The 16,221-nt window shown below is 38.0% G+C and overlaps 1 protein-coding gene across 1 annotated transcript in view; it reads left to right on the top strand.

The window, feature by feature from the left end:
- Positions 1-11,073, top strand: part of LOC117303450 (ataxin-7-like) — a 42,757-nt gene extending 31,684 nt beyond the window's left edge. The window contains exons 9-13 of the mRNA XM_033787651.1: positions 671-881; positions 2,313-2,437; positions 4,088-5,141; positions 5,757-5,997; positions 6,537-11,073. Of these exons, the coding sequence (XP_033643542.1) occupies positions 671-881; positions 2,313-2,437; positions 4,088-5,141; positions 5,757-5,997; positions 6,537-7,057 (2,152 nt within the window). The 3' untranslated portion in view covers positions 7,058-11,073. The remainder of the gene's footprint in view (positions 1-670; positions 882-2,312; positions 2,438-4,087; positions 5,142-5,756; positions 5,998-6,536) is intronic.
- The last annotated feature ends 5,148 nt before the right edge of the window (positions 11,074-16,221 follow it).

Below are 16,221 nucleotides of genomic sequence, written 5' to 3'. Positions count from 1 at the left end.
GATACAGTGCTAACGCACATCTGTATAAGGGTAGAACCAAAATTATTTATTATTCAAGTTTGCTCTTCTCTAACACAACAGTATAATCTGCACTCTCTTTTTAATAGTCCCCTTTTCAATGGCTGCCATCGCTGAGGCAAAACATTGGAAACGTCCTTGCGCCACGCACAACTCTCAGCCAATGATAGGTCCTTATTGACGTCATTGAGGGCGCTGTTTGGGTCTTGTGATGTCATATGCAAGGGGTCTTTACATGTAGTTTCTAACTTTGTCCCTTGCAATGCCATTTATAGTTTTCCAGATATTTCTGTCCTGAGTACATTTGTTTGCTTGCCTAATTAATGTGTAACTGTGCAAAGTTTTACTGGTTTTACAGTACAAGTTATTAGTTGTGTTTGTAGCATTTACTTCCTTACATGGCCACTTCATTAAGAGAGATTTCAGGCCATTGAATTTAAATTTGTACCTTTTTATGCTCATGTAAATCATCTTAGAGCATTTTAATATATACCTGTGTCAGCTTTTTGTGAAGGGCCTTAGAGCATTTTATAAAAATAGATTATGTGTTATTATTATTATTGAATGCTGCATGCATTCCTTTCAAACCAAACTACTTTTGATGATCTCTCAACCTTTGTTTCTGTGTGTGCCCTTCTCACTTTTCTTTCAGAAAACCCTTTCCTTCCCTTCCAAAACGGGTGGCCTCGCCCATCCCTGAGGTTCCCTCCCCACAGAGTAGACCCTCCCTACCAGAGGCTGCGGGTATCGGTAGTGGCAGTGGGAGCTCTGGCAACGTTAAGCTGGGACCTGCGGAGAAGGGGGCCGAAATGAAAGACAAATCAGACTTCTCGTGTTCGCATCACCACCCAAGACCAGTTGCAGTAAGTTCCTCTAGTTGTTTGTCTCAAGTCTTATCTTTGTTCTGCTTTTATTGTTCTGGTTCATTGAAGCAAAGAAGAGCTTTTCCTACATTTGTCTGCTGTTCAAGCAACCACAGGCATGATATTCTTCCTACTACCCTTGGAAAAAAACAGACAAAAATTACCTGAAAAGTCTATTTAAGCCTACATTTGTACACAATAAAATCTTCCTACTTCTTTCCAAGGACCAAGTATCATGTCTGCAAAAAATATTGCTTCATTGGAAGTTAAACGTACAATACTTATTTGTGTACAGTTTGAGATAAAATGACAGCTTTAAACTGTGGAATTTTGACTGGTTTTGTTTTAACAATATCACTGTTATTTCGTTTTATGTACCACACACAGAGAGTCTTGTCATTTGATTGGTGAATCAAATGTGTCATTATTATTTTGCCATATTTTTGCCATATATTACTGTTGCCATTATATTACTGTTGCCTTATATAACTGTTGCCATATATAACTGTTGGCATATACTACTGTTGCCATATATTACTGTTGCCATATATTACTGTTGCCATGTATTAATGTTGCCATGTATTACTGTTGTCATGTATTACTGTTGCCATGTATTACTGTTGCCATGTATTACTGTTGCCATGTATTACTGTTGTCATGTATTACTGTTGTCATATATAACTGTTGCCATATAACTGTTGCCATACATGTACATGTACATGTATATTACTGTTGCCATAAATAACTGTTGTCATACATGTATAACTGTTTCCATATTTACTGTTGCCATATATTACTGTTGCCATGTTTTAATGTTTCCATGTATTACTGTTGCCATATATAACTGTTGCCATATATAATTGTTGCCATACATGTGTATTAATGTTGCCATTATATTACTGTTGCCATATATTACTGTTGCCATGTTTTAATGTTTCCATGTATTACTGTTGCCATATATAACTGTTGCCATATATAATTGTTGCCATACATGTGCATTAATATTGCCATTATATTACTGTTGCCATATTTAACTGTTGCCATATACATGTACTGTTGCCATATATTTTTGTTAGTACCTCGGTAACAAATTATGAAGTTTTATTGGTTGAAAACCAATCATGTGATATAACACAAAGACACATGGCTCGGGGGTAGGGTAACATGAAAACTTGATCGTTCCCACCATTGGTCGATTCCCAGCGCTGTGTACGAAACACCTGTATTACTGTTGCCAAATATTCCTTCGCAATGTTATTAGTGTCCTGTATAACTGTTTATGTTGTTATCATGCCCAAAAGATTTATGCTTCATTTCTGACAGCTGCCTAATGTTTGGATTTTTGTTTACAGAGTCTCATTGAAGTGAGTATAATACTTAATTTTGACTATTACCTTTTTATTTTACTGAAAACACTATTTTCATTTGTAGATGTGTTCATATGGTGCAAGACAAGTTGGCAAGGGCCTGTATGCTTTCAATCGGAGATTAGATCACCTAAGATCCACCATGGCTGCCTTAGTTGAGAAACATACCTCAAGACCTCCTCCATTAAAGTAAGTCATAGACCCTTTTCAAATCCCTAGCTCCGACTAAAAACTGTCCAGCCTACACATGAACTTGTTTAGAATGCTCCTATTTCTTCCATTCAAGGTGTGAATGATTCATTTTTTTAAATGTGTTAGTTTATTTTTGAGTGTTAGAGTGTAACTTTATTTGTCCATTATACTTGTGATTGCTAACATTAATGCATCAGAAAGATACATTCCAGACAATACATGTTTAAAATAAGGGCTACTATAAATTCTTGGGGGGGGGGAAGTAAAACCCAGAGTTTATTATTAGCCGGGTTGGCTACTTTAATAGCAAAAAGCTTAAGAGCAAGGCCTGCTGACAGTTTCTAAGCCTTAACCGAGACCCTTCAAAAAGGCCCTCAGCTTGGAAAAAAACAGGAGAAGCTTTGTCAACAGATATTTCAATTTGTGCATTCTGTACAAATTAATATGTATACTTCTTATGTCAAGAGTGTACTACCTTGCGTGCCGGGAAATGGCCTGGAATGGGCGCAGTCAGTCATTTTGTTTTGTGAACAATGTGACATTGTCCATTTGTTGCAACACACTCACATTCAGTACTGAAGTCACCGAATGCTGGCTACCCATTGAGTCTCTATTGCTTTCAAACTTATGTTGCTTATCTTTCATTGCATACATGTTCCGCTCATATGTTTATAATTTCTTTGGTAAAACCATTTACTCCTGGACTCTCCCTACGATCTTCCAATACTTGCTTGTTAGATGTTCCTAAGAGTAAGAAACTCTTGGGTGATAGGCCATTTTCACATGCTGGACCAACTCTCTGGAATGACTTCACAGTTCATAGTATTTCTTGTGTTTTAACTTTTAAGATAGGTGTGAAAACGTACTTGTAAAATTGTTATGGCTTTTTGTATTTTCGATCTGATTTTCCTCTTTCTTTAGTGTGTAAGGGTTCTGTGTGATACTCTTTGTTGTTATTGTTATTAAATATAATATAATTTAATCTAATCTAATCTAGTCATTTTTTGTTTTAAGTGCACCACATACAATTATTTTGGCACACTGTACACTTGTAAACCAGTATCAGTATGAAGATCGGTCGACATTTACAAATGGTCAAAAATTACAGTATTGACCCATTTCACCTGACGTCATCATCAGAAAAATCTTGAAAGCACCATACTGGTGGGCAATTTCACCGTGCGTTTTTATATATAACTCTATGCTGTGTGTTATGCAGTGAAGTGTGCATTTTAGGCGACGCTGCGTTAATACACGTAAACCTAACTGCCCACCAACATGGTGAGCGTGGCATCAGTCACCGCGTGTGACGCAAGTGCAAGGGGTCAATACACACAAGTGCACAACAGTGCAGTGTTTAATGTGAACAAAGTATTGGATTACTGGATATGGCTCAATTTTCAAGGCTGGAATTTGGTAGTCAAGGTTTTTAAGTGTTAGCTGGGGGATTTGAACCCACAACCTTTTGATTGCAAGTACTATAGTCTAACCATTTGACCCCTAATTTGGTAGTCAGAGTTTGTGAGGTGTCAATGGGTTTAAAAATGAACAACTGTTTCTCAATTAAAACAAAAACAAATCTGACTCTCACTAATTATTTTGTACACGTATTCCAGTACTCATTTCTCTGTGCATGATTCTTTGCAGAAAAATGTGTTTATCGAATGAGCCGTTGGAAGACGTTGCTATGGATACATCCCCTCCGTCTGATGCCCCCAATCTTCAGATGAACAATTCCGCCCCGTCTCACCCCGCTGCGTCAACAAGTGCATTCTCCTTCTCCAGCGTGTCGCTGTTTGACACCATTCCTAGCGGGAGTAAGATTCCAGCCACCATGTGTGGGAACGGTAGCAACAATAGCGCTGACAGTGTCAGTAGGGTAAAAAGTGTGCCGAACGCCGTGCAGAACAATTTTAGTAAAGGCGCAGCAAAGAAACTTAGCAAGGCGGCTAGTAAAGCGCCCGGTAAATCCGGTGATGGGAAAGGATTGTCGTCCATGCAGCATCCTGTCAAGAATTCAAAGGCACGGAGGAAAAGTGGCAGTGGTGGTGGGGGAAAGAGTAACGCGAGTGTGAGCGTTGCGCAGAATTTGTTCTCAGTATCTACCGCTAGCCCAGTGACACTCACCCCTGCGTCAAGTGCTTACTCCATAGTGACTAATAGCGGTCTGCAACTTGGTAGCGGAGTCGTCGGTTTGGATCCATCCACTCTCTCCGGTCAGGAGCTATCAGACAGCCTCTTGAAGAACCTGCGTTTTGTTGTGACAAACATTGACCCTAATGTCAACGGTGGCGCTGCGACCACCGCAAACTCGGCGAACCCTCAGGCAACCAGTAACTTCACCGTTCCAATACTTAATGCAACCATCGGAAATGCACTCGGAAATACGCCAGTATTATTAGGGAATCTCGGAGCCTTAGCACTGCCTTATGATAGGAAACTGAACGTCAAGTCGCGGACTAAGAGTGCCAGTTCGGGGAAGTCCGCCATGGAGCGGCAAGGTCGTCGGCTCTCTGGCGGTTTGCAGAATATAGCAATAGTCAATCAGCCTTTTGTTGAGTGTGCATCTCAAGAACCTATGGGTGTTGGGGGAGGAGGGGGCGGAGTAGGAGGAGGCAATAGCGAAGGAGGATTCACAGTAAATATGTGCCAATCACTTCAGAGTCCGCAATCCAGTGTACCTAGCCCACAGCTTAGGCCAGTGAGTTCAAATTTATTCATTTAAGTATAACTACCTAAAAATTAATTATACTGCTCTGTGAAAAATAGTTAGTGGCTTGACGTTTTGACCCTAGCAGATGACGGTACTCCGGTCTAGAGTTATGCCAAGTTAGGTTTCACATTGCAAAGGAGGGTAGTGCTGATTTCTCACTTGGATCAAAACATTGACTGACAAACTGCACTCGGGCAATTCACTGGATAGACTCAACTAGGGTAGAAATGTCAGGCCACTAGTTAGTTTTTTTCCTCATACCATAGATTATTTTGTTTGGTAAGCGGTTAGCAAAAGCTAATTCTATTTCCTTGATTACTATTTTCTGTAAAATTTTTTATAACACAATATGCAATCAAATGGAATAAGAGTACAATTGAATATGTTCTGCTATTACAATTATTGATGACTTAAATTGTTAACAATATCTTTACGCTCATTTTTATTTATATTCCTGAAAAGGTTATTTTAATCGCTGTGTGTACATGAACTCTTTATTTGAAATTTTTGCTGTTACATACCTAACTGATTCACAATTCAGCTTTTAAGCCGGCATGGTTGAATTTTTTAAAACAAATAATGACTCTTTCTCTTTTGAAATAGAATTCTGCCAGTCCACAGCTTTCCTCGCCCATCCCGAACGGCATCATTCCCTCCCCAACCAACATCACCTTCAAGCCGTATCCAGGCACTGTCATAGCGACATCCACGGTGGCGTCGGCCAATCACGTGCAGCGAGGGATGAGTCCGAGCAGAACAAGCACGCCCTCGCCAGGAACGGGCTCAACGGAAGCTTCTCCAAACATCAGCGCGCATATCCTACCGGGTTCATTTACTACAAGTGGTTAGTAATTGGGAAGTTTCTTGCCAATAAATCCCCCTCATTTTCCCTTTTTGGGGGTTAGTTTTTATAAAAAATGTTTCTTACACTTCTGAAGGGGAATTGATGATATGTAAGTGGGTTTTGAATCGTTGTGGCTTGGGACAGTCTCAACTTGAACAGGATAAAATTAAATGACAGGAATCTTATCATTTGTCTTGGGGGGGGGGGGGGGTCTTGTCAAATTTAATCCAGGGCAGGTATTCTGATAACATAACTCCAATGTCAGAACTATCCCGTGAGATGTTGTTTTACTCGCCGAAAGGCACACAGCTCTCCCAAGCACTAAAGACATGCCCTTTGCCAACGCATTTCACTGAGCACTCTGAGGTTGGACTGGTTTGACTGGCAGAAAACCTTGTGCCCTATTGTATTATCTGCTGGCTGTCCTGAACTTATTTTGACATTATCCCTTATTCTGACTGGGGGTCTAAAAGGCCTTCATTAGTGGAAGTTTTCGCTCATTCATTTCGGCTTTTCTTCATTCTTTCTTTCTGGTACAGGCAAACTCTCTTTAGTCTCACCAAAGGGCAGCTCTCACAACCTTCCCAAATCCACCTTGAATCAGAAACACAGCAACGCCCACCTGCACCATCGTTCCATCGCACAGCTTGCCACCCAGCAACACTTACAACAACAGCAGCAACAACAGCAACAGCAACAAGCACTGCAGTTTCACCAGCTGCTCACCCCACAGCAAATATCCAATCTGGTCGCGATGGACGCACAGGGCAAGCCGATGTCACTAAGCAGCGCCCTGATACCAGGTCTCTTCCAGAGCATTCCGACCCAGCCGGTAAACCCAGGTGCCCTCCAGGGCGGGTTAACCCTCGCCCCTGCTGTCGCAGCGGATCAGGGGGGCAAGGTCTTATCCCAATCAGCCGTCCTTCCTCAGGGTGCCATTGCACTGCACCTGCAGCAACCAGGAGCCGGGCAACCAATCAGATTGCAGGGTGCCGACCAATCACAGATGGGGATGAGTCAGGAGGAGGACAACAGGCAGGAGCTCAAGATGCAGCATTAAGCCAATCAAACGGTGCCTACGGACAGCGTCAACCAATCGTGAAGAGAGAGAGGGTATTTTGTGAATAAATTATTTTTTTGCCACGTTGTATTTAAATGAATGGAATCAGGGAACAGACGATATATATGTAGTCATTTATACTTGGATGTCTGTCGACATCTATGAAGGCTTTATATTATTTTTATAATGAATTTGCAACTAATATAAGAATAGTGACTGATTATTTCGCATGATTATTGATACTCAAAGAACAATTTTTGTGAAGGAGAAAAAAAGAGAAAAATTCAACCTTTTTTTAGCATGGAATTAGAAAGGGTGAATATTTAAAGATGTAATATTTTTAACCCAAATTTAGCCAGTTAATGTACGGGATCTTCCATTTTTTCCCTTCCACGGGAGTATTTTCTCGGCATTGCAGGAATCCTTTATCCATGACTTAACAAAGCCAATAGATCAATGATTCTGTTTGAATCAACAAAATATTTTCTTTTTTGTTGGGGCGTGTTTGTATGCAAGGCAGTAAATAACAAATATTTGTTATAGTGCAGCAACAAGTGCTACATAGGTATAGGCAGTAACAGTTTTTATGCACTATGAACATTCTGTTAAAGTTCTAAGTTTCTTAACTGCTTGAAGAGGATAAGTTGTATGAGTGAAAATTGCGATTTTTCATTAACCACTTTGGATGCAACGTTTCTTGGATTCTGGCTTATGACAGAAGTTTGTTACCATCTGAAAAAACTGAAGAGCGCCCTCAATTGTTTGCTACCAGTCTGATGGATAATTACATAGTGTAGTGTATACAGGCATGTACTTATTGTGCTATATCTTTCACCCTTACAAAAGGTGGGAGAATGTACTGGAAATATTGCTCATAATGTCCCTTTTTTGGGTATGTAATGCCTCGTAACACTCGATTTCAGATTTTTGTATCAATGTGGCATACAAGAATACACAGGCTGCCACCATTGTTTAACATTGTATTCAGCTCAGGTGCAGTTGTAATCCAAGCATTACGATATTATCCCTATATATCTGAATCTGAATTCAATAGTCGGCAAAGCATCCCAATGGAAACATCACAACAACTTTTTGTAGAGAAGACAATGAATGCATTTCAGTTTTAGCTGTGGGAAGGAAAACCCCTATAAAGAAAACCCATCTAGTCTGGATAGGGACCGAAAAACTGAATCCATATGTATGGCTCCGGTCCGGGTATCAAACCGGGTCCACAGGGGTGAAAAGGCACGGACAGAAACCACTGAGCAAACCTGACTTGGCTCAGGCCAAGGTTTTGTGATTCATGGTGCATGCCTACTCTTATTTTCTAACAAGAGAACACTAAGTCCTAGTGCTAATTATGGAAACCTTTATTGTCTTTCCTTTGTCAAGTCATGGTTTTATTGTCATTGTAGCACAGAATTTTTTCAAAGGAAAACAATCACTCCGGTTGCTCCATAAAGTTGCATAAAGTTGCAAAGGATAATACCTTGCATGGTCACAGAATATTTTTGTGGAATACCGTTGTGAGGCATTTAAGTGTAAGACTTTGACTTCAACAAATCTTTTCATGAGGTTAAGAAAGCCACCAACAGAGACGCGCGTAAGAGCAAGTTCTTCAAATCAAGGAATTTTGATTTGATTTTGTTGAATTTGTTGCGTTGTGGGTGTGTGTGTGTGTGTTACGGTGCCGTTCTTTGAGTATCAATAACAACACTGTATCCGTGTTCTACGTTTCTGTTCAGGAAGTCTTTGGTTAAATGATTATTGATATATAATATATGTATATGTGTGCACTTCTTAAGACCTTCACCCAGTATCTCAGCATTGGATAATTATTATTATTAAAACAATAAATGAAATGAATTGACAAAATATGCAGTGAGATGTAATTCTCGGCAAGGATTAATTCAGAAAAAGAGGTTGCAAATTTTTGTAAATTTTAAATCTCCTTATGATATAGAAAACTTTGCGTGTCTAGCATTTGGTGAGCTCTTGATGAGCGCATCTTATCAACGCCATTTTTTACAGTATGAATTGTGTTTTTTTGTATTGAATACAGGTTTTCTGTTGTGACTTGGTGTCACAATTTAGAAGTCTGTGACCGTTCACTGTTGACGAGACAATCTCAAATCAAATCAAATGAAATCAAGTAAATTCAAATCAACTAATTGATTCACAAATAGCACACACCCTGTTTTTATATTTAGATTCACCAGTTGCTTGAAGTGTCTTCAGTCCATATCATTTTTTGCCAAACCTTTTTATCCCAAACCTTTTATTCTAATCATTAAGTTATTTGTAAAACAGAAATACTTCAGTCTATTTTTAAAAGAACTCTCCTCTGGAATCAGTGTGAGGGAGCTCTTCAGAGCTCAACCTGTCTATGTTAAAATGAATGAATCATTTTCCCATAGAACTTGAGGGATTTTGACGTTTTTTTATTATTTTTTTAAGCACACCAATTTGCTTACCTCAGAAATATCTTGATTAGCAGATTAACAGGTTACCAGCCAAATTGTCGCTTAGTGTACCTTACTTGTGACTGATTCCCAGCCTTTTTTTTGCTCAGCAAATTCATTTGTTAAACTAGCTTAACCACTTAACAGCTTTGGGAATTCGGCCCAAGTCTCCATGTCGTGGAGCCACATAAATTTGTCGGGACAAGAACATGCTTAGCCTTGTTAACAATTGCCACCGACATCTATGGTTTTCTGAGTGAATTTTCTGACTTGATAATCAAAATATTAATCCTGGGTCATATATAGCGCTTATCACACCTCTAGAGGCATTTAAAAGCGCTCATTATTTATGCTTCAACAGGATCAACAGAGCTATGTTTTGAATTTTAAGACGCCTTTGTTTATAGCACCTTCTAAAAGTTTACAAGGTGCTGCCGGCGCGCATTCAGCAGCCACGACCAGAAACACAGGGGCAAACTCCCTTTTCTTCGTTGGGGAGTGGGGTACAGTGAACAGACCTACATATCATCATGGTTATTCCTTTTGTTTGTTTTATTTGATGGCACTTGAAAACAACTACGCAATTAATTTCTTTCTCTTTCAACAATTGGCCGTCAAGCAACAGTTTAAAAAGTCCAGTCACAAATTGTTGAATTCTTATTCTTGTGTCAGTGGGTGAAAACGATTGTTTATAAACTTGTCCAGGTCCTAAACTGTCTTTTTCAAGTGGGCTGGTAAATTATTGTCTTATGACATGTAGGAAGAGAGACGATGCTAAAGAAATGAACTCGGGGGGCCACTGAGGGAAAGACTAGGGCAGATGTCTTTGTTGCTTAGGCGGAGTTCAGAGCAAACAACAAACACCCAGAATATTTTCAAAATAACAATTAATTTCTTTGAAGTTCTCCCGCCTTCTATGTTTGATTTCTTTTGCTGATGTTTCCCAGAAACGTCACATTGTTCCTGCCGTTGTTTTCTCACTGTATGTCAATGTAGTTCCTGATTCCATGATTGTTAACTTTATAAATCAACGATAAATTTTGATCATTTGAGAGATCAAAAACCAGTGTCATTTCTTGTGTGGAGAAGTGCACTTGTAAATTAAACACCCTTTCAAGGCGTACTATGTCATGATGCATAACATTTTTAGAAACTATTTATGACATTGTGCATTAGGCGTATTTATTATTATTATAAACCACTTAAAAACAATTAATATTAATAGGTAAATGATTAATATAAAGAAATACAATTCTCTGTATTAAGTCCTCAGAAGTTGGATTTCTGTGTAGAACTATTTGTTTGTGTTTAAGAGAGAGAGAGAGGGAGAAGAAAGTAATGTTACCTTATCAGCACAAATAGTTGAACAATGAAAACACCACTGCAATAAATATTTTAAAATACAATTTTCGGTACATTGGTACAATAAATATTAACCAAAGATGACAAGTTTACCTCCTCCTGCTATTTCATGTTTTACTCACCCAGTCTGTTCATACTTAAAGGCAGTGGACATTATTGGTAATTATTCAAAATAATTTATTGGCACAAAACCTTACTTGGTAACGAGTAATGGGGAGAGGTTGATAGTATAAAACATTGGGAGAAACAGCTCCATCTGAAGTGACCTTGTTTTCGAGAAAGAAGTAATTTTCCACGAATGTGATTCGAGACCCCAGATTTAGAATTTGAGGTCTCGAAATCGAGCATCTGAAAGCGCACAACTTTGTGTGCAGGGGTTTTTCTTTCATTATTATCTCCAAACTTCGACGACTAATTGAGCTCAATTTTCACAGGTTTGTTATTTTATGCATATGTTGAGATACACCAAGTGAGAAGACTGGCCTTTGACTATTACCAATAGTGTCCAGTGTCTTTAAAATTAACTTCAAACATCTTCAAAAACAAAATCAGAAATCAGGAAGTTGTGTCATATAGTCGGAATGTATTAAAGACAGTGGGGTGGGTCTCACAAAGAGTTAAGACTAGTCTTATCTCGAGTTAGGGCGAGTTACTTGTCCTAACTTGGGACAAGCCTTAAGTTTTTAATATCTCCTAGCGAACTCTTTATTAAATCAACCTCGGACACTTTTGGGAATTGTCAAGGACCAGTCTCAAAAACTTTGTTACTTTAGAGGGAACTGTTTTTTCACAATGTTTTATACTATCAACAGCTCTACGTTGCTTGTTACCAAGTAATTTTTATGTTAATAACTATTTTGAGTAATTACCAATAGTGTCCACTGCCTTTAAGTCATGCCAATATGCTGCAAGGAGCTGCTTAACTTGGTAAGCAAGTACATGTACTGTTTTTTGCTTCGCAAGCATTGGGGGAAAAATCAGGGCCCAATATCATGGCTCTGCTTACCGTAAGCACAGAAACAGCAGTTACAGAAGCAGGGTATTTTGTGCTTACGGCAAGCGTGTTTCGCGTGTAAGCAGGGAATTTTGGCTTGTGCGCGGGCGTATTCCATGTTACTAGGCATTCTTTGCCTGCACAGCTAGCGCAGAAATTCAACGCTTTCAATCTGCGAATGGTAATCGTAAGCGCAGAATTTGGTGGTAAGCTGAACCATGAAAATGGGCCCGGGTGGTTCATTCTATCTGTGGGTTGGTCCCTGTTGATAAATAAAGAGGGAGTCTGTTTTTCTTTCAGCAATAAATCAAATTGGTACAGTTTTTTTTTTTTTTTTTTCTCTGCATGTCTTGAAGGATGATTTTTTTTTTTTTACTTTAAACTTTGTTTGTTGTTGGTGTTTTAAGATTCAGCATTATCGTCACTTAATGATTTGACAAAAATAATCCAATATGGAAGCAATCAGTTGCTAAATATAAAAATATATTGGCATCCAATTTATATGCACTCCTAATCCGCACTGGTACGAAATTTCAGGAAACACAATTTGCAATGTTTCATTCTGTAAAAGTCTTCAAATGTTTTTTCTTCTAATTTTTTTCAAATCAACAACAGATTTCAGTCTGAGCTTTCAAATATTTGCAATGGAACCAGTTAGCGGCAATGTACATTACATACAGTTTGGGGGAGGTAATCTGTGTGTGTGTTATTTTTCAAAATGTCCACTGATTTACATTAAACTTACAGGGTTTGAAGATAATGATAGTGGAAAGCTTCCCTTCAAATATTACTAACTAAGGTTGTGTAGTTTTTGAGAAATGAGTAAAACAAATCAGAAAATAGTTTTGGTCTCATGAAATAAAAATTATTTTAGCATGTAAAATCCCCTTAACCAGTTATGATATAATACCAAAACCATAGCATAACTGGTTAATACGTTTTTACATGCTAAAACTGAGACGAAAATTGTTACTTTTACTCATTTCTCAAAAACTACAGCACCTCAGTAGGTAATATTTCAAGGGAAGCTTTCTACTATCATAATCTTCAAACTGTATAAGTTTAATTTATATCTGTGGACATTGTGTTTTTTGTTAGGAAAAGTACATAATACCCTTTAATGTATGCTTATCAAATTTGTGTGTCTTATGCCAGCCCAATGGGAGACTTTCTGGGACGATAGAGGGCAGCAGACTTACCGGGTAAATCCATTGTTCTCAGAATTATGCGCATGTTCAGAACTACGTAAACAATGGAAATTTACCCGGTATGTCTGCTGCCGCCTAGCGTTGGAAAGTCTCCTAATGCAGAGACAATTGCTTATCAAAGTAATTTTCAAAGCAAACATTTTCAGGGAACAAGTCACGAGTAACACACAATATGTATACAATTGGCTGGTAAACTGTCTTAGCAAAGAAGGGTTGTTTTCTGTTCTAACAGCTTTGTGAACTTGGGCCAAGCGGTTAAACATTGAATGTGATACATACAGCCCTATCTTCCTAAACTGATTCAGAATCCTTCCTCACTCTAACAAAATCCAACACAATTATTTGTAACTCAACACTCAAAACTATTGGGAATGTGATTATGGTGGTGTATGCCCAATACCATTAGCCTTTTTGAGATATGGTGGACACCACAGTGTTTGGTTTGGTTGTACATGTATACAAACAAATTCACCCAAACCTAATATAGTGTCATTTACAGATGAATTTACCCAACCTTAATAGTGTCATAGTATTGTGTCCAACATATTATCTCAAAAGTTATTGCAAACCAAGGTTTGAAAGCTTTGGGAAGCCATAAATACAAATCAAAAACAGATAGCCACAGTTTGTAACAGTGCTACACAAACATTCAAAAATAGAGTTGAGTTTGTTGGAAACAAACTTGTAATTAAAGTTTCGCAGAAATGTTGAATTTTGACATATTATCTGTTAACTGGTTTGATAGTTTTGCTTACAAATTGGCCGTCCATACCAACCAGCACGGTTTTATTTATCATTAATAGAAAGTTCTTGGGTTGTTCACCCTCATAATGACCCTTGACCCAAGCCGCTCAGAATAACTGAAACTATTTACCCTATTATAAGACCCAACTCCAAATCCCAGGAGACGTTGTATAAGACTCATTCTCATTTCCAAGTTGTTGTTTTTTGCTCACAAATTCTTGTCAACATTTTAACTAAACGTTGGTATCATCATTATTTCAATATATCTTAGAAGTATCAAGGTTCTATTTTTCCAGCTCTGTTTAACACCTGATACTTTAAACGTGTTTTCTAGTTTTATATTTCATATTGTATTGGCAATCTTAGTATCATAAGGTAGACTTTACCGAAGAGCTTCATTCATGACAACGATGTAAAGTCATAAACTGAATTTTTTTTTTTTTTCTGTTATGCCGGTGGTTCTTCAAGTATTTAAGGTTCAAAACCCCTATGGCTTAAACCCGTGTAACAATAGTTTTATGGCTAAATATAAGCATTAAGTAGTGGTAAACTTGCATGAGCCTTGCCTTTTGTTCTCTATTTTTTATTGGAAAATAACTCATAACTTTGGTAACTGAAACAAAAATTGCATAACAGGTTAAAAGTGTGTGTACACACTACCTTTTTGTGGAAGATTTAGTCGCACTTTCAGTAAAAACATTGTCCTGGGATTTTATACAATGATTGGATGCATATGGGAGCACAATGTCATCAAATGTAATCAAATGATGAAATCTGGACTATTTCCCAAGTCTCTTGACTATTGGTAAAAGCCTTCACCCAGTGATTTCCAATCATTTGGACAGAAAGTCAAGTTTGGTGCAATTCAATTAATAGTCATGGTTTATTTAAAAGAGTCAAACGAAATGGCATTTGATGTGTAGAATAGGATTAAAGACACTGGACACTATTGGTAATTGTCAAAGATCAGTCGTCTCACTTGCTGTATCTCAACATATGCATAAAACAACAAACCTGTGAAAATTTGAGCTCAATTGGTCATCGAAGTTGCGAGATAATAATGAAAGAAAAAAACACTCTTGTCACACGAAGTTGTGTGCTTTCATTATGCTTGATTTCCAGACCTCAAATTCTAAATCTGAGGTCTTGAAATCAAATTCGTGGAAAATTACTTCTTTCACGACACCTATGTCACTTCAGAGGGAGCTGTTTCTCACAATGTTTTATATTGTCAACCTCTCCCCGTTACTCGTCACGAAGTAAGTTTTTATGCTAATAATTATTTTGAGTAACTACCAATAGTGTCCACTGCCTTTAAGGGGAGAATTCACAAAAATAATCAGCATTCAGTGTAAAGGTTGTCAAGATCTGTCTGATAATGGACAACCATCGATACTTCCTACCCCCCTCTCCCCTTCACCTTCCATTGCCCATTGATTGATTGATTGATTGATTGATTGATTGATTGATTGATTGATTGATTGAAAAGGTATGATGTGTAAATGGAGAAATTCAATTCCTCATTTTACTGTACAAGGGTAACATCCAGCATTTAGTGATAAGTTTTTGTTTCAAAAATGTATTTCTTGTGTGCATTTTTAAAGTCTCATTTGAGGGTGGGTGGGGTTACTGAGCTGGGGGCGAGCTTCCTGTTGCCCGCACTGTATTCTGTTAAAGCCACTAATATTAAATGTTAGGACTCCACAAAGACCTGATTGTTGATAGAAGTATGTCTTTTCAATGATGAAATATTTGCATTTTATCTAATTAAGTTTTTCCCCACAGCTTGAAGCATATAAACGATGTATGTGGCAGTCACATGAAAAGGCCGGCCTTGCTACTTACACGTTGTGATGTTTCAATAGGTGCCACAACAAACCTTTATAGAATGTCCACTATGCAGAGATGCAAATCACCTTATAATAATTCCAGTGCATTAATTCTTCTCTAGCAATGGTTTAGTAATTTTGTACTTTATTTAAGAAGAAAAAAAGTTTGAAGTTACAGTTTTTCTTAGAGGTGTCTGGCGGTGAAGACAAATGCACCTACACAAATTGGGAAGAAAGAAAAGTATGTTTTGTGAAGCAATATTATGCTGTTACAAAATGACGGGCTGAAATTTATCGGAAATGAAAAATATATCTGTATATTAACCGGTTATATCACATACAGAATAGTTTAAAAACACTTTTCCACCGCAATTCACACAAGAATGGTCTGAAGTTTGTCTACGGATTTGTATGGATTGAATTTAGTTGAAGGTTTAATAACTTATAGTTTATTGTAATACGGTGAACATATTTCTTTTTTTTTTTTTTTTGTTAATGCACTGAATTTAGTCCAAACAGTCAAGGACTAGTGGTGCGCGGACAGTTTAAGAAGTTTGTATTGTGT

Source organism: Asterias rubens, chromosome 2, assembly GCF_902459465.1.
Source record: "Asterias rubens chromosome 2, eAstRub1.3, whole genome shotgun sequence".
Lineage (NCBI taxonomy): Eukaryota > Metazoa > Echinodermata > Asteroidea > Forcipulatida > Asteriidae > Asterias > Asterias rubens.
This window is presented reverse-complemented; position numbering and strand designations above follow the sequence as displayed.